Source organism: Physella acuta, unplaced genomic scaffold (genome assembly GCF_028476545.2).
Source record: "Physella acuta isolate Inbredline_101_S28 unplaced genomic scaffold, ASM2847654v3 ptg000148l, whole genome shotgun sequence".
Taxonomy (NCBI): domain Eukaryota; kingdom Metazoa; phylum Mollusca; class Gastropoda; family Physidae; genus Physella; species Physella acuta.
The window spans coordinates 1-20,116 of NW_026731667.1; the positions used below are offsets into that span (position 1 = coordinate 1).

Genomic DNA, 20,116 nt, shown 5'->3' on the forward strand with positions numbered 1-20,116 from the left:
TTTAGTCATGCAATTCTATTGGATAAGCATTTTTAAGGTATTGAAAAGATGTGTAATAAAACCCCATTTTATTACTGTGATTTTTAATGTGATTTTTGTGCACGATTACAAGACTCTCTCTATACTTCGTATATACGAGAAAGTAAAAAAAGGAGATAGCCATGGATGGGGGGCACATCTTAAGAATGAAACCTGGAGACATTGCAGGATTGACGCTACACTGGATCGAGATTAAAGAAGTAGAATCTACCTTTAGTCTGTATGATCTGCAAAATGCGACCATTTGTTTCTTTCAAGCTACACGAAAAAGAAAAACGTCATTGATTCTAGAGTAAATAAATCTAATGCCACAAAAATAATGGCCGTAATCAATACTTGATAATAAAGACACTAACATTCCCGCCTAATTTATATGTTTAATCTTAAAAGTAGTATGCAATGTAGAGTTTCTTTCAGACATCTCATTGGGTAATTGGGCAGAGTCTGAAAGAAACACTATATATTAGATTAGTCGCCAAAAGTAGGAAAAGGGTCTAGATAATAGAAGTAGGGTCCTACATTTAGTGTGTATTATCTACAAAATGCGACCAGTGTTTCTTTCAGACATTTTTCTCCCCGGTGGGGGGGGGGGGGGGGGGGGGAAGGGGTCACTTGAAATTTTCGGGGGTGGGGGATTGGACTAAATTTTCCGGGAGAGAGAGGGGCGGACATTAGTAAAAGTTGTTAAAAACTTATTTTTATACATTCTATTTCGTTGGGGGGGGGGGTTGTCGCTTAGCGCGCCGTTGTGTTTCTCCCTCAACGGGCCCTTTATCTAGTATATACTTGTCTATATATAATAATAATAATTCACCATTGTTGGAACCATTTAAATAATTATAAAATAGAAATAAAAGCGTGGTTATAATATACATTGAATACCCTTACAAAAAGGTGTATGAGCCACTAACGCTTTTTCTTATAGAAATATTAGTTAATATAAATAGTGGTTCATAAATATATTTTTTAAAGAAAGTCATTTATAAAAACATTTCAACATTTCAATACACAACTATAGCGACCCAACGCTTTTGCTAAAGCAACGACGTTTCTTTTTCTTTTTTTTTTTTTACCACCAGTGCATTTAAAAGCTTGTAATCATACATGTGTTATTGTAACATTCAAGCCTATATCCTACAATCTATATATATAATTCTCTTCTGGGAGCGTTAGAAAACAAGCTGCAAGCGCGCCTTACAGTCCCCTCTCTTCCTCTCTATCGCTACCACCCCCCACCCCCTCACATGGTCTGGTGAGCTGTGGTTCACGCTGTTTACATTTTACAAACATAGAGACGGGTTTGGTGACGGCTATTAGGGGCAGATAATTTAGTTTGAAACGATTTTTAAACTTAGAGGAGGTAACTAAGAGGAGGCTGCTTTCACGTGGGGGGGGGGGGGGGGGAAGGGGGGGTTTAGTGTTTTTTAAGCAAATAATTTTTAGTGGCAGCATTGGTACTGTCGAATTCACAAATTATAAATTACTGAAAAGTAGAAAAAAAAAACTAAATAGCGGCATATGATACGCAGCGGGTCGGCTCGTACTAAATAATATTCAAAATAGGCCCACGCTTTATAAAATGTATGTTTATGCAATCAAACTTTATGTTTGGCTAAATTACATAATTAAATCTGGCAACAATCGGGTTTTATTTTTTTTTCCAATTTGTTTAGATCGCCTAGTATCGGGACCAACGATACTGATGTCTCAAACTGAACTCTCATTATAAATTTGACAATAACCCTAGAACCTACGAAATTCTTCATCTTTTACTTAACCCTATCCCACTCCATAAAAATCACTTTAATGCTTAAGGATTAAGTCATTTATATACACGATACCATAAGCACAAATAATTTGTCACGGCGAATCGATATAAACTCGTGGTTTGACGAGTCGATTATTGCTCTATTTATTGCATCTTGCGACAGTACTTAAAATGAGTTATCCCAGAAATAAAGACAATTTTTTCTGTTATTGCGGGCCGTGATGGTTCTAGATCATTTCGAGGTAGATTTACTTGTCTTGTTTTGTATTTGACAATTTTGAAAATGTAGACCTAAAACTACACGAGTTCTGGTTGATTTATCTAAAAATCGTTCATTATTTTAGTAGGCCTACACCCAATTCTCGATAAGTCTCGCTAGACCAATGACATGATTGATTCATTGATTACTGATTACCCATGTTTGCTGTATGAAGCTCACCCCCCCCCCCCCCCCCCATCATCAGTCATACCATTAGGCTTAATAAATTTTTTTTGGAGATTGTGGACCTAAAATATAGCAAATATTCATATTGTTAAAATTTTTTAATATAGTTTAAATTTATATATAAATTATGGTGGAATTTCCGCCTAGCATCGGCCATTTTTAAACGAATTTTTGTTTTAGTTTTTGATAATTTACTTTTGTCAAAACTTAGGAAAAATCCAAATTTGGAATATTGAATGTGCTCTGCTCGTGTGTCAGTTAATATTTATATTTTTATGGCAATGTGTAAGTACGAAACTCATAAATGCAAGGCGGTTAAGTTTATATTGTCACAAGTATCTCTCATGCATGATAATATAATCTTTTATGAACTCACAATGACCCCCAAAACTGAGGCCACCGCAATTTCATTTTTTAAAGTGTTGTTTAAATTGTTTATTCAATGTAGGTGATCACGATGACAGATGGGGCAACAGTTATTCAAATAAATCAAGGGGTCAACGGGGACAAAGGAATGGTCGACGTGGTAGCTTCAGAAATTTTAATCCTGGCTCTTCTAGGTATAGGAACAGACCAGATAACTCAAATGTTGATGAAGATGGAGATGTGGCCATGGGCGGAGACACTAGTGGTGGCAGCAGAACACAGAGATAGTAAGTTCCTTTAAGGACTCAGTTAAAAAGATATTTTTGGTTCATTCTCTCACTTATAACAGGAACTACACTAAAGATTATATTTTAATTCTGATCATGGCAACTAAATTAAATCAAATGTGCACTCTTGGAGATACATGCAGTTTTGGAGCACTCTGATTGGCATCAACAAAATTAAAATCTTAAAAATTGAAATAAAATTTCTTATGCTGTCAGATGGGCCTGCGCAACAGCTGGATTTTAACTACAAATATTGTTTTTTTAAATATTGAATGTGTCTTTGTCATTTTTAAAATAGCAATCCATATGGTGGCCATAGATCAAGGGGAAGCAATCAGGGCAGAGGAGGAAGAAACAGAGGAGGAAGACAGAATCAAGTGCAGAAAAGTGATAAATGGTTTAGAATAATGGTTCCCTTTGGAGCATCTATGACTAAAGAAGAATTGTTCAGCTTGATCAATTCTGAAATAAAAGGTCCATTTGAACCAATCAAGGTAATGTACTGCACAAACCCTGTTTCAAGTAGTACAAACTGAGACCACATAATTTTTGGATCCCATTATGTTTCTTTTGATGCTTGCAGTGATTGCCTTATATAATATTTATGCCAGCTGAAGACTACAGTAAAGATAAAAAACAAATTGATTATATAGAGTCCTTGCATATGACTTCATGGATTGATCAGCATGTAAACATCCGCCATTGCTGTGTACAGGTCCACATTCAAAATGAATAACAGTGCTGTGAAAGGTTGTGATACTCAAAGTGGCAGATCTAAAGGAACTCCTTTATTTTTAGACTGCCAAGGATTATGTTAAACCAAGGTGATAGAGATTGGCAGTCAACAGAACGTAAACTGTCAATTTTTAGCCGATATTTATGGTTTCAGGATTTACCTTCACAAGTATTTATAGCAATAGTCAAAAGTAATAATAAAATTTAATTGGAATATTTATTTAATATTTAGATCTAGAATCTAGCTCTAAATCTAATCATGTTGTATACGAAATTAGATCTAGATTTAGAGTGACTTTCTCCGTTAGGTAGACATAGAATCTAAAATCTACTTATTTAATTAAATTTAATTACAAAATTAATTAAATTTAATTACAAGATTTAGAATCTAGCTCTAGATTCTAATCATTTTATTTAGCAAACGAAGTGATCTGAAATTGAAATAGATTGTATGATTAGACTTAAATCTAGAATCTGCTTCTTAAATTAAATTTTAAAAGTAGTTGGTATTTTTGTTGTAGAAGGCTTTAATAAATTACTTAGGCCTACCTACTATGTGTCTAATTACAATAATATGTATCTGATATTAGATTTTAGATTGAGTTTAGTTAAATTTAGAAACAGATCATCACTACACTATTTCCCCTTTGTTTCACTGCTGGGTCCTGAGGGTAATAATTTACATAAGAGATGCTATTTCTAGTTGGCTGAGATCTAACAGCAGCAATCCATGTTACCTACAAAGAAATGATGGGTTAGAGACACGCCCAGCGCTTCGCAATGGCTTATTGTTTACTGGTGGTGCTCACCACTGTGGCGGCAAACGTAGGTGTCACCTGATTTAGGTCATGTATTTGCAAGGACTCTATTGTTCATAATTGCCCCTGAAAGAAATTTTTAAGAAATATATGCAAACTCTATTGTTACTCTTATGAAAATATTTTATTACAATTGTGATAAACCGGTTGGGTTTTCTGACAAGTCATAATGGTCCCTTGACTAGAACCTTAATGTCAATCTGGTATTTTAATATGCTTGGCAGGCCCTTTAATAAATAATTATGGCTAGTATATTGATATATCTGCCTGATCTCTAATGTTAGACTTGATGGACTAGCATTTGTACGTTGATATGCTAGGCTTCTAACTTGATGTCTAAGTGCTATTCTCATTAGCTAGGTTGGCCCTTTGATAAAATAGGCTGGTACTTAAGTATGATTGTACATTGACATGCATGGTTTCAGGATTTCCATACAATCTTTGTGAAAAATGTTCAATCCATATTGAATCTTTCTTTCAGTATTCTACGGATGAAAAGAGGTCATATTTTTATCTTAAAGGCGTAGACATGGCTGAAAGTTTGAAACTTATTAGTCGACGAATTACAAAGCCAGATGGTCATAAATTAATTTTCCATGTGTCCCCATCACCTCCTCCTGCTGAATCAACTATTGATGAGGCAATTGTTGAAAAACTAAAGGTAACTTTCAAGTCTTAAAGATTCATACTTTATTTTTATGATGAATAATTTGGTGTCTAACATTTTCTCATGGTTTATTGGCAAGCATAGAGTGACCTCAGCAGATGAAAATTGAACAATCACCCTTTACTTGCAACTGAATTATCTACCTTTCTGCCTAATAACATGCATCAATGTTTTAAGTGGAGTATCTTATTACCTTTTTCTTTTTCAGTTCCGGATGAGCGAACGTTATGATCCGTCCTCTCAGGTGTTAAACTTGAGTGACTTTTCTAATGATGACTCACTCAGCAAAGAAAGCATTTTCCTGCCCCTGAATCGAGTCTCCACAATGTCTGCAGTCACTAAAATTATAGGGGAACACATACCAGAGGTAACTACATCTCATACTTTCATTCATGATTTGTTAGGAAGTGGTCAAACTTTAAATACTTGCTGTTACATACTTCTCTAATAAGTTGACTGTCAAGGTTCAGGTATTTAGTGACATGTATGTATTTGTGTTTCTCCATTCAATTCCCTTATATTGGAGAATTTATAAAGTTTGTATTATGTACAATACTCATGATGTCTCTTTTAATGTACTAAACATGGAGAGCAGTTTTGCACATTACACCTAGTCATGAGCTTGTATATAAAACAAATTAAATGAGGTGCTTGCTACCCTAGAAATGTAAGCTAAATGTGAGATAACAAAATATCCTGCCTGTAAATTAAAAAACTTTGTAACCCAATGTTCCACTGTCGGTGGAATTAAAAAACTTTGTTACCCAGTGTTCCACTGTCGGTGAAAGTCGGTGAAATTAAAAAACTTTGTAACCCAGTGTTCCACTGTCGGTGAAAGTCGGTGAAATTAAAAAACTTTGTAACCCAGTGTTCCACTGTCGGTGAAATTAAAAAACTTTGTAACCCAATGTTCCACTGTTGGTGAAATTAAAAAAACTTTGTAACCCAATGTTCCACTGTTGGTGAAATTTAAAAAAACTTTGTAACCCAATGTTCCACTGTTGGTGAAATTTAAAAAAACTTTGTAACCCAATGTTCCACTGTTGGTGAAATTAAAAAAAACTTTGTAACCCTATGTTCCACTGTTGGTGAAATTAAAAAAACTGTTCCTCTGTTGGTAAAATTAAAAAACAATACCACTTTTTGGAAGAGGCCGTAAAATAAAATATCACTTTTCTCCCTCAGTTAAGTGGACTTGACGTCAGCAATAACAAACTGCTGTCATTGAGTCACATGGCAGACCTAGTCAAGGCTGCTCCTAATGTGGAATTGTTGAATCTTGGACACAACCAACTGCGATCTATTGATGAACTTGAAAAGCTCAAAGGCTGGGTCAATATAGTTGAGCTTACTTTGAATGGCAATGATTTTTGTAGCAGTTATTCTAATCCTGGACTGTACATCAGGTAAAGGGAGGGTAGTCATGTCAGGGTTGAACATCTGATACTTAAAGTAGAAGTTAAAGGTAACCTGGTCTTCCAGGCAAGTATTTGTCCTGAATAAACCTGCAGGAATTTATCTGTTTATTTCAAGACCTTTACACACATTGGTTAGCATTATTATAGCATTTTTCTGGGATCATTTGTGTAGAACTTTAGCTTGAAAAGAGTTTAAGAATTTTAAACTTGTCTAATACTCAACTAAATCTTGAGAGGACTACCAGCAATAGATCTTAAGTCTATCTCATCCAATATTTATCAGCATCTGAAATGCTGATGAATGTATTGAATCAACACTGTCCATGTGGCATGAATCACTGTCTTAAGCTGGGTACCAGGATTGTAGTGGTTATACTTGTGTTTTCTTTTCAGAGAGCTGTTGCAATAAGGAAGTTTGATCTGCATGTTATGAATGTATCTGAAAGATGTGTTGTCATTGATTTATTGTTGTAGATTATCCCTTCTTGCTGATCATCTGTTCTTATGTCATTCATAAAAGGTGGAAAAAGATCAAGGCAGTATTTTGTTGGCTATATTTGAGGTATTTCAGATTCTCTCTGCCACTTATGATGCACGCAATTAGACTACGAGCCTTGTTATTTGGCACTGACAGATGACAGTAATATGACATGCACATGCAGGTGTATTTTGTCATATCTCTATATCTTGTACATCAACACAATCTGTCAACAACTTGTTCAGATGATGAGAGTAACAAAAACAGCACAATATATGCAATATCCAAATGACTTTGACTGTCTAGTGAAGGTGGTTTGAGAGAAGTTGTGCTGACACCATGTGTTGTCCACACAATATAACAACACCCAAATCTGATGCTTTGAGAGAAGTTGTGTGGTGGAGAACAGAGAGAGAGAGTACCTCAGATATACATCTGCTGCTGGGGACCACTGCTACACAGCTAAGTGCTGATCCTTACATACACTAATCTGACATAAACACTAAGTGCTGACCCTTACATACACTAATCTGACATAAACACTAAGTGCTGATCCTTACACAAACCTCTCCTTTAACTAAATCAATTAGGGTCTGTTTGATGTTACATGTTTGTGAATAGTAATTTAATGTTGTAATATACATGCTTTCTTTTTTGTTCCTTTTAAAATGGTTGGGGGGGGGGGGGACGGGGACAGAGTGAAGGCTTGTGTGTTTTTCTAAATTGGCCAGCCAAGGTCCAGTGATTACATGTTATATGAACTAAGAGAATTGTTTTTGTAGTCAAGGCTTGAGACTGGCTTAAATCTATTTCAAATAGTTTCATCAAGATTTTGAAAAAATACATTTACACATTTTTTTTTATGCCTTACACTTACATAACAAAAAATTGTGTGTAAGAGTCTGAATTGTAAAGCAGACATAAATGAACCCACAGTAATAAAATTCTTACAGAGTTGAAGCTAATTAGTTGTTAGATTCATCAACAGAGGATAAACAATCCTGCTCATGAGTAACTGTAAGGTATTTCTAATCATGTAACAATGATGTTGTTGAAATAGAAACCACATTTTAACTATTTGAAATTTTTCTATTTTGTTAAATGCCAGAGCTGTGCGCAAAACTTTCCCAAAGGTGGTCAAACTGGTAAGTCTTTAATGTTGGTCTTGTCTTGTGACCTGAGATTTCTAGCTACATCTTCGCATAACATTTTATATATCGTGATCATTTTGTTTTATATTTGAAACTGAAAAGGTGGGATTTAATTTATTTCTTGTAGGATGGAACAGTGTACCCGCCACCCATTACATTTGACCTAGACACAAACCTGTCTTTACCAGTATCCAAGGTATGTAACAAGTCTTTAGTTGAGTGACACTAGTTGTCAGCCATGTTGGTGTACATACTGAAAACACTGGTTCGTTTCAACAGGGCAGCTACTTGTTGAATGATGAGGTGCAGACTCTGGTGGTGACATTCATCAAAGAGTTTTACTCCATCTATGACTCGGACAGAAGAAGAGAGCTCATGCCTGCCTACCATGAAAAGGTGAGCATTTGTACTAGCCATAGGTAACTGGGTATTGCAAATTTAAAACTTGAAAAACTATGGATTGTTTTTTTTTTCTTATTTCAGGCCCAATTTTCTTACTCTGTTGTCAAAAACCCTCTTTTAGAAAGGTCAGTAAAAAATTACAACATTGTATTTGAGATGTGTTTAGATGACTGGGTGAAAGGGAGAGTGTACCATTCTAGTGGTACGGTGTTCTGCACAGGGTTTTTCTGCATTATTCTAGTTTGATTCCCTGTTGTGACTTTGTTTGACAGTGGTGGTTCTGTGTTATAAAACAAAATATGCAAACCAAATGCAATCACTATTTCATGGCTTCAATGTATTTTCAGACAAGTTGGGCTCACTAATTACCTTGATGACAGTCGCAATTTAAAGATAATTGGCCATTATGATGCAGGTAGAGATCATTTAGATGAGAGAGGCTAGACATTATCTAAAATGTAAAAGTATGTTTAGAAGAACTAAAACTATTTCAATACATTTCAGAAAAGCTTTCTAAGAAAATTAAAACAGGCAGTCTCACTGTTATTTCCTGCCTGGAAAATTTACCAAAAACAACACATGATATAAACTCATTTAAAGTGGATGTTTGCAGAGCTATAGTAAGTGATTACAGAATAACTTCCAATTTGTCAAAAATGGTTAGCAAAGTCCATAGTTTTAATAACAATATATCAGTATTAATTGTCTCTTTTTCAACCTTTCTAAAAGTTATTAATTTCTTTCAGCCAACCATGTTGTGTTTTATTCTGCAAGGAGTGTTTAAAGAAAGTAAGTAGCCATGTACTAACTTTTAGAGTTTGTGTAGCAATTGTCAAGTTTTGTTTTGTTTTACATTTATTCAACTTTATAAATTTAATCTTCTTCTTCTTCTTCTTCTTCGTTCTTAATTATTAGTGTTGAAGGGGATCGAGATTTATCTGCCAGTGGGTTTGAACTCGAGACTTTGTTCGAATTTATCAACCATGAGCTTTTTGCCGACTCGACCACGCCTCCAACACAATTAAGCGTTACGTGTCAACTGGTTATGCGCCATTGAGGCCATTGACTCTGATTTCAGCCTGCTTTTCTTTTTGGATTTGCTTCCATAGCCTTTGTCCAATAAATTTAATCAATATTGGTAACAACTGAGTTAATCTGTGCAACATTGATCAAGTTTTGTACATTTTATCTTTTCAGATGAATCACGTTCAGACAAGCCTGTCCTTCGGTCATTTAGTAGGACATTCATTACTGTTCCATCTGGCCCAGGGTAGGCATCTTTGTTCGTGTCTCTCAACACCCAAATGTGTGTAGGCCCACTGTCTCTCAACACACAAATGTGTGTAGGCCCACTGTCTCTCAACACACAAATGTGTGTAGGCCCACTGTCTCTCAACACAAATGTATGCAGGCCCACTGTCTCTCAACACACAAATGTATGTAGGCCCACTGTCTCAACACAAATGTATGTAGGCCCACTGTCTCAACACACAATTGTGTGTAGGCCCACTGTCTCTCAACACACAAATGTATGCAGGCCCACTGTCTCTCAACACACAAATGTATGTAGGCCCACTGTCTCAACACAAATGTATGTAGCCCACTGTCTCTCAACACAAATGTATGTAGGCCCACTGTCTCAACACAAATGTATGTAGCCCACTGTCTCTCAACACACAAATGTATGCAGGCCCACTGTCTCTCAACACACAAATGTATGTAGGCCCACTGTCTCAACACAAATGTATGTAGCCCACTGTCTCTCAACACAAATGTATGTAGGCCCACTGTCTCAACACAAATGTATGTAGCCCACTGTCTCTCAACACAAATGTATGTAGGCCCACTGTCTCAACACAGATGTATGTAGGCCCACTGTCTCAACACACAAATGTATGTAGGCCCACTGTCTCAACACAAATGTATGTAGGCCCACTGTCTCAACACACAAATGTATGTAGGCCCACTGTCTCAACACAAATGTATGTAGCCCACTGTCTCTCAACACACAAATGTATGTAGGCCCACTGTCTCTCAACACACAAATGTATGTAGGCCCACTGTCTCTCAACACACAAATGTGTGTAGGCCCACTGTCTCAACACAAATGTATGTAGGCCCATTGTCTCTCAACACACAAATGTATGTAGGCCCACTGTCTCTCAACACACAAATGTATGTAGGCCCACTAGGTTTTGTTGTGCCTCTGACACTAACACCCTCCAGCAGCTAATGAGCATTCCTTTATTATCAGAATGTTTCAAGAACTAAAGACAGTCTTACTTGATTTTTCAGAATGGTTATTATCAACGACATGCTGTCTATTTCTAATGCAAGTCTTGAGCAGACAAGAGTAAGTACATTTACTAATTTTCAAATTTCAATATAGAAGCTTACTTTTTTTTATCCACATAATTTAATATGCATGGTCTGAAGTGGGGAAAAATACTAACTATATTAATACTGTCTTTATTTTCTTTACCCTTTTTTTTTTAACTAAAGTTAAATAATATTGCGATTTTTACAAAAATGTCCTAATAACTTGGTTTAGTAATTTTATTTTTAAAACTTAACAATTTCAGAATGCCTTTAAAGGAGCAGCTCCAACACCATCTTCAAGTCCTGTTTCCAGCAGCCAGCTGCCTGCTGCTTCTTTATCCACCAGCCAGTTACCTGGTGCACCCATTGTCCAACTACCTACTAGATCCTTGTCTGCAGGCCAGCTGCCATCTCAACCACCAGTTTTTCTCAGCACAGAACAGCAACAAATGGTGGAAAATTTTTGCATTCAATCAAAAATGAATCATCAGTTTTCTCTAATGTGAGTGGGAGAAAACATTTCAGTTATAAATTCTTGAGTTGAAATAAAAATTAACAAGTATGGTAGAATAAGTTTCATTTCTCTTCACCAAGAATTTTTTTTTGCGCCAGCTACTAGTTACAACTTGTTGACTGCACTGCCTAGCGTGTTTATGTGTTTATTTTAATATTTAATACACAAATTTGGTTCAAAATCTTGTTACCAACGAGACTTCCTCTACTATACGATGCTATATTCAAGCTGGATGGGATGTTTTTACTTTAAAAAATTATTCATTTCAGATGTTTACAAGATAATGGCTGGGATTATCAAAGGGCTGCACAAAACTTCAATGATTTACATGCAAGTTATTTTTACTGTTTTGGGCTACACAATGATTTACATGTTAGTTGTTTTTACTGTGTTTATTTATACAAAGAAGCCATTACTGAAGTTTTCTGTTAGCTTAATAATATTAGTGTAATAAAACAGGTAAAAGATGCAAAGTTTGGGAGGAAATCTTATTTTAAATTATTCTTTGCTTTACAGAACCAAGGCAAAATTCCTGCGGAGGCTTTTGTCAAATTAGAGAGTAATATTTGATGGTGAAACTATCATGCTCAGACAAGTGGTGTTGAGAAATGAGCTGGATTCAATATTTTATGGTTACTCTTGCTGTCTTGGTCTATCCAGTTGTTTGCCTGTCCTGCCCTCCATGAAGCTGACATGGAGAGTACTAAGGGAGCTCCTAAATAAGGGGCACTACCAGCTGCTTTGTTTCAGTACGCCTGTACAAAGCTGCTCCAAATGTACATTGGTCAGTCTGGAAGATTGATTTTACTCTATTTTAATGAATGGCTGTCAATGCAAATGAAGTGGGAAATGGGATTTGATTGTATTGTCTATAAATAGTCGCCACAAACCTTTGTCACAGCAATGTTGTTGACAACATACACATGACAGAAATATCTTGACAATATAACACACATGGCAGAAATATCTTGACAACATAACACACATGGCAGAAATATCTTGACAACATACACATTACTCATATAGAAGCAAAACTTTTTAAGTGACAACTAGAAAATGAGAGTAATTACTTTTGGCAAAATTAATAAGACTTAGTCTAAAAATCACCCGACATCTTTATTTTTTCAGTATTACATTTTTTCATGGACATTTGAGCAGTTTCAATCTTTAATCAAATTGTCAATCTCTACCCATTTTTAATGCAAATGAAACTTACCTTGATTGAAATCTGATTCTTACTTATACATTCAGCTTGATCTGTGTGTTCATTTGTTTTTTAATGAAATCTTTTTTTTCATTTCATTTTCTTTTAAAATTTTTCTTAAAATGTAAGAGAAAGTCATTTTTGTACATTTTGGCAAAAATATTGTCCATATTAATATAAGTAAAAATATTTTGTACATAGTTTTTTTTCCAATTTTACATAATTGCAATGTAGAATTAAAAGTATATGCAAATTATTTCAATGCCAAGTTGAATTAAACATATGTATAATAAGTCTGTCTCCAATTGATTTGTGCTGGGTGTTTTTCTTCAACTAAGAATACTTAAAATGTTGGTTACAATACCATTTTGGGGTTTGAAAGCTTAATAGTTTGAATATCCTCAAATAATGACATGTTTATTTACCCATTGTTACGGGTCATTTGGAGGTTAAGAGTTTGGTAATCTCTCATCCACCTAAAGACCCCCAATGTTTCAATACACCAATCACAGACCTATTCCTATGCTGCATTACGCCAAAATGTTTGGTGTGTTTCATTGACTTAATTAGATATATAAATTAAAATTATAAATTGCCTTTTGATATCATTCTGATCAATTTTAGAAAGTTTCCCCCCACAATAAATACGCCAGGCTAACTACTACATTTAGAGATGTCACCCTTCTCCTCCCTCCCATACTCAACTATTCTGTTGGCTTACATAGAACTAAAGGTAACAAATTATTTTTGGCTCCATTTCTGCCCCTGGATGCAGTAAACTGATTAGCAAGCATTGTTGCTAATTAGCTGAAAAACTAAAGTAATAGTCAGTTTTTGCTAGGAACAAAAGACAGAAAAAAAAGTGCAAAGGAAAAAAAATTAGGAAAAATTCACAATAAACATTCACAAATGTGTATTGAAAATCATTTTCATTTAGGCCCTACGTATCGAGCATTGTTAAATTTTGGGTCTTTATAGATATGGGTTGAGTTTTTAAAAAAATATATATATTTGTAAAAGCATAATTGTTTTCAATAATAATCAAACTTTATCTTCACAATAAGTAAGTAGTAGATTTGTACTTACTGAAAAATCCCAAGCCTTTATTTCCCGTGATTTTTTGTGTGTGACTTTTTCCTACAACCTTATGAGCTATGAGTCACCCATAACCTACCCCATTCCCAATACTATTTTTGTTATTGAATCGATTTGAATTTAAGATACATTGATCTATTTTATTCAGAATTTTACATACCACCCCATCAAATTCTAAATAACTACACCACCTAGAATCTAGATATAAATATATATTTTTTAATTGTAAAAAGCCTAAGGTAACCTGTCATCCCAGTCATTCAAGTCCAACACCTTGTAGTGGCTTTTAGTAAGCTTTTAGGAATAGGAATGATGCTGTTAATTAAATATGTCATTGGGGCATATATATATATATATATATATATATATATATATATATATATATAATCGTGCAAAAAAAAAAATCGAGATTTTTTTTTACAAATCTCGACGTTTTACACCTCACTGATTATATTATAATACGGAAAAAAAAAACATAATTTTGCAATCGTGTATGTGTGTGTGTCTGTGTGTAAACACGATAACTTGAGTACCGTTACAGCTAGGTTGATGAAATTTCATATATAAGTATTTTATCAAAATCGTAGATCCGTATCAACTTTTGGGCGATTTCCGATTACCGGTAGTGGTACTTTTTCTACTTTGAATTTTTCAAAAGCCTATAACTTGCGTACTATTTCAGATAGATAAATGACAAATGAAATTTCACATGTAAGTAAAAGATCTAATTCTCTACCTTCTGTCAAATTTTGAGTAATTTCCGTTGACCGGAAGTACTAATTTAGGCTTTAATAGACGACCCCTTAAGCAACATAACTCTAGGCCAGGGGTCGGCAACCTGCGGCTCGCGAGCCGCATGCGGTTCTTTTGATATCAAGATGCGGCTCTCCAGCTCCTTGAACAAATACTAATAATCTTAATAAAAAAAATAAAATATTTGAAATAAAAAAAATGTTAGTGGCTCTTTAAAACCAGGGAAATTTTAAAAATTGTAACTTTTGGCTCTTCCGCTTCAAAAGGTTGCCGACCCCTGCTCTAGGCTCTACACGTATTTAAATTTTAATTTGACTGAGTCTTCTATTTTATTAATTTTATGGCCTTCTATTTTGTTTTGTTATTTCTAGTTACACATTTTTGAACAATTGAAAAACTTGGAAAGTAGATCAAGTTTTTTAACATCACCAACAAACAATAGCAAAATAAAGAAATTTCGTTCAATGGTGATCCCAAAATGACGCTACAAAAATGACTTTAAATAAAGTTTAGGCCTATAATTTGAATATGTAACATTGACTTTAAAAATCGGGTACTTTCCTGGGTCATCTTGATCTAGGCCTAGATTCTAGATCTAGCGGTTTTTTTTGGTAATTTATTAAGGGTAAAACTTACTAAAACTCCACTTGATAAAATTTTAGCGTATTTTATTCCCCACTTCACGTTCACCTCCAGTTGAGCGTATTTTATTATAAACACAACCGAAACACACAAAAACGTTAGAATCACTCGTCCTATTTCTTTATGAATTTTTGGTTTAGTTTTTTACATTAATTTTGTCAAAACTTGAGAAAAATCCAAATCTTGGAATATTGAATATGTATGTAGTTGTACTGTAGTGTGTAGGTCTACACTACTCTACACTCTACACTTAACACTTAACTACACACACTAGAATCTATTTATTTATTTAGGCCTACTAAATAAATATTTAGATCTAGAGATCTAGATTTAACTTATTTTTCTATGATGTATGCTGATAATTAAAGTCAATGTGAACTCATAGTGAACCAACCCTTGACCATGTAGGGATTTTTCTCCCGCAGACGATCACACGCTATTTAATTGGAACTGAAATGCTTATTTATAATATTTTTTACCTTTTCTAATTAATACACATTCATATAAAAATAAGTAGATCTATACCTATTATCTATCATCTAATGATTCTAATCCTAGTGTTTTCCTAACATTTTTGTGTATTTTGGTTGTGTTTATAATAAAATACTCTCAACCGGAGGTGAACGCGAAGCGGCGAATAAAATACGCTAAAATGGAGTTTTACCAATTTAGGTGGTTGAGTAGGTAGTCAGTAGTGTATAGTATTGTCATAGTATTGTGTATCCAATCCATCCGTCACTTGCCTTTCTAGAGTTTGACCTGGTTCTGTTGATGTTTGCTCTATACCAGTTGTTTAAAGAATTACATTTCAATTGAACCACAGGTAGGAAAGTGCCAGTGTTGATGCTGTAATGTGGATATTTGGATACGGTTCTCTCATATGGAAGGTAGATTTTCCTTATGAAAAAAAAGTAACAGGTTATGTAAGAGGTTACAGTCGACGCTTTTGGCAAGGTAGTGAAGACCATCGTGGTATACCAGGAAAGGTAAAGGCACTTTGCTGAACCATTTTCAATACATATTCATTTTAATCCATTGTTTTAATCCATAGCCCAAACTGCCAAATCGTACCCTACTGGGGGGCCGACTGACATGCCTGATTCGATTTAGTGAACAACTATAATACCCTATCTTATTTATACACAGCCTATCGCACTGTTCAAAACAAACACATGCGCATAGCGTTCACAGGAAAGTCCGAGCACCAAATAGCACCATGTGGGGCACGGAGGACGCACCTGATTCGATTTAGTGAATGACTATAGCAAACTATCATATCTATGGCCTATAGCACTCTTTAAAAACTATCATATCTATGGCCTATAGCACTCTTTAAAATGACGGATGAGAAAAATCTCACCTTCCCGGTGCACCTCTCTTTCAAAATAAAATAAAATGATTTTTTTTTTGCAAAAATTCCCTAGAGTATTCTCATCAACTCCCCAAGTTTCATGCCGTTTTGATGAAAGGTGTAGTAGTGCATAAAGGACAAACAAACCCACACACATACTTTCACTATTATATATAGATGAAAAATTCTATAGTAAATTCCTTACATTTTAGATTGATTAGCTGAGTATTGTTGTTATTTTCATTGTCACATTATAAAATATTCCTTTCATATTTCTAGCCAGGGCGTGTTGCTACTCTTATACCATCAGAAAATGTAAATGTGAGTAGTTTTTTTTAATGAACATCCTGTCTCATACCATGGTAGAACCAGTTCTCTAAAGTTTAAATAAATCTTTCATAGAAAGACCTGTTTATAGTTCATATTTTGATATGCTTTATTACATGTGACTTAATAAAACTGAAGAAGGTGCTGATAATATCTGAAATAAAATTGAAAAAAGAGGAAAAGTTTCATGCATATATTTTTGATTAAATAGATACTGGCTTTGGTAATCATAAACAAACACCTCCTTCTCAAGTGTGTAACTAAACATAATTCCCCACATTTCATTCACGTAGTAAACATCAGAAACTTAATAGATCATTCACCAATCACTGTTACTGTTGGTTATTAACTGCAATATAAATTGGTATTAACTGGTTCTTCTTAAGCTATTAATCCACTGGCTAGTGATGCCTAATTTAGCCAGTACCAAAACAAATGCTGTCATTAGAACACAAGTAACACCAATGCAACACATGGTACGCTCAGTAAGCCATTTAGCTGAAAAAGCAAACTTGCTGAATGCTACAGTGAATAGTTTCTAAGCTCAAGCCTTGATCTAAAGCAGGGGTCTCCAAACTTTTCAGTCCGAGGGCCGCATTGACTATCAAATTTCAGTTCGGGGGCCAGTTTCTTCCAGGCATGTCTTTCATTTTTCTGGACAAAGTTCCTCAGCCATCACCAACAAACGGCTTTTCCGTGGACAAAAAGATCTCCGCGGGCCGGATGAGAGGACATCGCGGGCCGCATCCGGCCCGCGGGCCGTAGTTTGGAGACCCCTGATCTAAAGAATCAGTTGGGGAAGAACATGCCAACAACTAACTCTATTAGTGCTGACTGCATCTTCAGGTCCTATGGTCTGACTGTCTAGATACAAGTACTTCTTTAAAATCAATTGGTCCTATGATTTGTGATGTGTGTGTGTCGTGACTTCAAAGGTTCCACAATATAGAAATACCACAGTTATAATGTGTTGTCCTTACTATGTCATGCTATCGTATTTGAACTGTCATCAGTCATGGTTGCTTATTTCTATCGTCCACACTGACAAAATCCAATCGCAAATCATATGTGTTGGGTGTGTGTCTTGACTTCCACCAAACCCCTGAGATTGATTCACCAAACCTTTGGGGTTCGATCAAATTCAGGTTAAGAACCAGTGGTCTAGAAGTACTTCTTTAAAGTCAATTTGTTCTAAGGTGATATGGTCTGACCTTCTAGAAGTACTTATGTCCACCAAAACTTCCCTAGTTGGCTTCACTTGTTGCTTGAGTTGACTGTTAGCCTGTGTGCATACAATATCAAAGCATTGTCTAATAAAACTTCAGGCCTTGTACAGGACACTTGATGCTACAGAGGATTTCAGTTACATTGAAACACTTGAATTATAAAATGTTGAATGGGCAGCTGTTGAATATGGTGTACACTGGGAGTTGGTTTTGAATGATCTACTAGTGAATTACATTAGTTTATGAATTATATTGACAAATTATATTAGTTAGTGAATTATATTTCCTTCAAGCTTCTTTTTATTTTTATTTTAGGAAACAGTGTGGGGTGTGGCTTATAAGATTCCAACCTCTGAAATTTCTTTTGTAAAGAATCACCTTGATAACAGAGAAAAAGGTGGTTACAAGCAGACAGAGGTCACTTTTTATCCACAACAAGAAGAAGAAAAACCCTTCCAGCTTACTTTGTACATCGGCACAGAGGACAATCCTTTTTACCTAGGCCCAGCATCACTTGAGGACATGGCTATGCAAATATTTCATGCCTCAGGTCCAAGTGGCAACAATAAAGACTATATCTTCAACTTAGCTGATGCACTCAGACGAATTGCCCCAGAAGCTGAGGATGAACATCTATTTGAGTTAGAGCAAGAATTGTTGCGCTTAGAGAATGAACAGAGTAGAGATCACACTCTTTCTTGATATTCATTGCTTTTATTAGGAAAGAAAAGAATATTAGAGATATTACTGTTTAATATATTTAATAGAAATATTACTAGAAGTTTTTAATCTGTGAAGTATATTTACACGATGTATTTATTTAAATGAGCACACAAGTAAGCTTCTCAATAGGTTTATGTTGGATCATCAAATGAATTTTTTGAATATAGAATAAAGAAATTTTAATTAATTTAGCTTAGAAAAAATATTTGAATGAAAAAGGAGCAAGCTAAACCATAAATCTCTACACTGGTATTTACATTTTTTTAGAGGATTTTAAAAGCTTGCAGACCAGCTGCATACAGTGGTCCCCATGAATAATTTTCCATTGTTCATAACCTTGAACAAGTTTTCTTATAGTTTCATCAGTTGTAGGTCACAAACATGCTACATTCAAGTTGAATAAGCTAAAATAGTTTGCTACTAGCATGAGTGATGAGACTTGATCAAAGCTATTTTTTTTAAGTATAACATCTTCAGCTACTTCCAATTTTCTCTTAGTCTTTGTGAGTGCTGTGAAAACATAAGTAGGTTGTCACCCCTGAGTCAGTGAAAATGTAGTGCACACCTGCTAATCTCATGGTGATTCATAGAATATTTGACTTGGGTAACTGTCTAATCACAAGTTGTTAAAAAAACTCTTTTAGCATTCCTCTGCTGTCTGTTATGTGCCCTGAACATTTGTAAGATGATATAGTTAATTTTGAGAAATATTTGCTTATTAAAACTGATGATTTTCCTCAATGTGATATTAAATAAAAAAATATTTTTCATTAAAATTGCAACTTTTAATTGCATTTTCCCAGTTCTGCATCTTTAAAAATTGTATTTACTTAATTAGTAGTAGTCACTAATATTTGCCAGAATTATGAAGCATATTTTTTTTACCTATTATAAAATCTACTTGTAGATACAGCTATTATTTATTAGGCTTAGGGTGTCAAAGCATTTCAGGAATGCAACAATTCACAATATGAAAAAAATATGAGGTTGGGTTGACACAGAGGCTTAGCGATGGGGGGGGGGGGGGGGGGGGGTACATATGTCCCCGGGCGCCGACCTTAGGGGGGGGGGGGCCAAAATGGGTTGTAAAAACAAATTAAAATGTCATTTTAGCTGCAATCTTGCAGTTTGGAGGGGGGGGGGGGTGCAAAATCGAAAGTTTGAAGGGGGTGCAAATCGAAAGTAGGAGGGGGGTGGGTGCAAATTGAAAATTTGCTCCAGAGGGGGGGCACCAAATTGAAAGTTTGTCCCCGGGTGCCGGGAAGGGTCGCTACGCCTCTGGGTTGACCAGTGTCCATGCCACCAGACTCCTTCAAATGAAGAGTTTAAAATATTTTTCCTATTCATTGCAAGTTTGATCTTTTGTTACAGGTAACAAAAAAACTTTT

General features: G+C 35.2%; 2 protein-coding genes across 5 annotated transcripts; both read left to right on the forward strand.

Moving 5' to 3' along the window:
* Positions 1-1,983: 1,983 nt before the first annotated feature.
* Positions 1,984-12,896, forward strand: LOC131935556 (nuclear RNA export factor 1; the record flags this gene model as incomplete). The annotated part of the gene is made up of 18 exons (XM_059292012.1): positions 1,984-2,049; positions 2,701-2,905; positions 3,204-3,399; positions 4,940-5,119; positions 5,334-5,492; positions 6,311-6,531; positions 8,130-8,166; positions 8,300-8,368; positions 8,452-8,568; positions 8,656-8,699; positions 8,922-8,989; positions 9,079-9,194; positions 9,321-9,363; positions 9,772-9,844; positions 10,870-10,927; positions 11,157-11,395; positions 11,677-11,737; positions 11,924-12,896. Coding segments are annotated over 18 exons (2,006 nt in total), but the record flags the coding sequence as incomplete, so codon positions are not given.
* A 1,654-nt stretch (positions 12,897-14,550) lies between these two features.
* On the forward strand, positions 14,551-19,504 carry LOC131935554 (putative glutathione-specific gamma-glutamylcyclotransferase 2). Of its 4 annotated transcripts, none has more exons than XM_059292008.1 (4): positions 14,551-14,754; positions 15,925-16,087; positions 16,732-16,773; positions 18,321-19,504. In XM_059292008.1, exons 2-4 carry the CDS (start codon positions 15,953-15,955, stop codon positions 18,705-18,707), a joined length of 564 nt encoding a protein of 187 aa, XP_059147991.1. In that variant the 5' UTR covers positions 14,551-14,754; positions 15,925-15,952; the 3' UTR covers positions 18,708-19,504. The 4 variants fall into 4 exon arrangements, with proteins under 4 accessions (XP_059147991.1, XP_059147990.1, XP_059147989.1 ...); XM_059292007.1 differs by lacking the exon at positions 14,551-14,754 and adding an exon at positions 14,846-15,084; XM_059292006.1 differs by lacking the exon at positions 14,551-14,754 and adding an exon at positions 14,846-15,012.
* The last annotated feature ends 612 nt before the right edge of the window (positions 19,505-20,116 follow it).

Excerpts from the sequence above, each read along its gene's own strand:
- LOC131935554 (XM_059292008.1), top strand. The coding sequence starts at position 15,953 with ATGTGGATATTTGGATACGGTTCTCTCATATGGAAGGTAGATTTTCCT. Across the intron at positions 16,088-16,731 it reads ATCGTGGTATACCAGGAAAG|CCAGGGCGTGTTGCTACTCT; the intron begins GTAAAGGCACTT and ends TCATATTTCTAG. Across the intron at positions 16,774-18,320 it reads TACCATCAGAAAATGTAAAT|GAAACAGTGTGGGGTGTGGC; the intron begins GTGAGTAGTTTT and ends TTTTTATTTTAG.